At 52.7% G+C, this 1,599-nt stretch overlaps 1 protein-coding gene across 2 annotated transcripts in view; it reads right to left on the bottom strand.

The window, feature by feature from the left end:
* The window catches only part of PLA2G5 (phospholipase A2, group V), a 9,568-nt gene that overhangs the window by 4,473 nt on the left and 3,496 nt on the right, over positions 1-1,599 (bottom strand). For both annotated transcript variants that reach the window (XM_010829952.1, XM_010829951.1), the window contains exons 2-3: positions 1,322-1,371; positions 4-108 (exon numbers count right to left, since the gene is read on the bottom strand). In XM_010829952.1, coding sequence (XP_010828254.1) covers positions 4-108; positions 1,322-1,361 — 145 coding nt within the window. In that variant the 5' untranslated portion in view covers positions 1,362-1,371. The remainder of the gene's footprint in view (positions 1-3; positions 109-1,321; positions 1,372-1,599) is intronic.

The raw sequence follows: 1,599 nt of genomic DNA, 5'->3' as shown, positions 1-1,599 counted from the left end.
AGCCACAGTAACAGCCGTAGAAGCCATAGTACTTCAGGGCGGGCTTTCCAGTCACCTTCTCAATCATCGACTTCAGGTCCAGCAAGCTCCCTGGGACAGCAGGCACACCTGAAAGACAGCCATGTCCCCGGATGAAACCCAGGCATGCCTGCTCCCACTTTCCCGCATGCTCCCACCCTTTCTTTCACCTTGGGGCTTGGAGGGACCAAGATGACCCTTTTTTATCCTTCCCACTCATGAGAGAGGAATGAGAAAATTGAAGGCAAACAGTGTAGAGGAGGGGTTAGAAGTCTAGATGTGGAGAATGAGCCACTGGGTTCAGGTCCCGGCTCTATCGCTAATGCAGAGTATCACTTCATCTCTCAGAGCCTCAGTTTCCTCATCTGCAAAATGGGGGCCCTACAATGAATGCCTACCTTTTGGAGACACCATGAGGGTTGAAACAAGGTAAGGTATGTACTTTCCAAGCACAGTGACAGACACATAGTGAGTGACCAAGGAATATTGGGGATAATGAATATGGTATCCGTATGCAGTAGGCAGAAGGCACTTCCTTTCTCTCCTGATGACACACCCCTCCCTCCCTGAAACGAATACTATTTGAAGCAGGAGGCACAGAATCCTAGAACAGCGTGGGACCTGCAGGGATCTCTGAAGCCAGCTCCCTCATCTCACAGATAGGAAACTGCAGCTCAGAGGGGCTGGTGCCTTGCCCAGGGTTTTGCAGTGTGCCGGAGGCCCTCTCCCTGCACCTGGCCTCCCGCTCCTCCTGCAGTCTCTAGGGATCTGGAAAGGCATCAACAGGACAGCCTGTCAGAGGCTGTGTGCTTGGTAATGTAGGTCATGTAGGGGTTGTAGGAGAGACCTAAAGCCGAGCTCCCCTACACTGGGCTGTCACCTCTAGGTGGGAGGTGGGAGCAGGTGGGGTGTGCAGAAAACCTGGACAGGCCTGAGCAGAGAATGTCCAGGATCGTGGAATGGAGTATTGCTATAAGAGTCTTGTTTTCTGATAGCTTTATTTTTCTTTTTATTTGGCATCAAAGTAAAATATCTGCCTCCCACATCTACAAGCCCCATATCCTCCGCATAGCACCATCTATCCATATCTCCTCCTGGGATCCTGCCCCAGCCTGGCCCGTCAGCAATTATCCTGTGTCAAGGATGAGGAAACAGAGGCTCAGAGAGGTGAAGGCTCTCGCTGAAACTGACATGTTCAGGGCAGAGCCAAGATTCAGAATCAAGTCTCCAGGCCCTCCGTGACTGGTCTCCTTCCCACTACCTTACTGTCCACAAGTTCAGGGCTCTCAGAGCAAGCACTTACTACAAGCCAGGAACCAAGCCAGCATGAGGAGGCCCTTCATCTCCAGGGTTCTGGAAAAGAAAACACAGCCCATGACATGCCAATCAGCAGAGGTCCTCATGGCCTATTCAGACCCCGCTCCTGGCTAAGGAGGGCTGCTCCGTGGCCCACTAGGCCCCAGCCTCTCATGCTGGGCAGTAAACAGGCAACTGAAGCTTGAAAAGATGAGGCAAAAACCTCAAGGAGTTGACCCAGGAGATCTCTGGGAGGAGAAGGGGCACCCGTGGGGTGTTGTCCCC

Source organism: Bison bison, unplaced genomic scaffold (genome assembly GCF_000754665.1).
Source record: "Bison bison bison isolate TAMUID 2011002044 unplaced genomic scaffold, Bison_UMD1.0 scf7180017864516, whole genome shotgun sequence".
Lineage (NCBI taxonomy): Eukaryota > Metazoa > Chordata > Mammalia > Artiodactyla > Bovidae > Bison > Bison bison.
The sequence above is the reverse complement of the archived record's forward strand: the minus strand, read 5'-3'. Positions and strand labels throughout refer to the sequence as shown.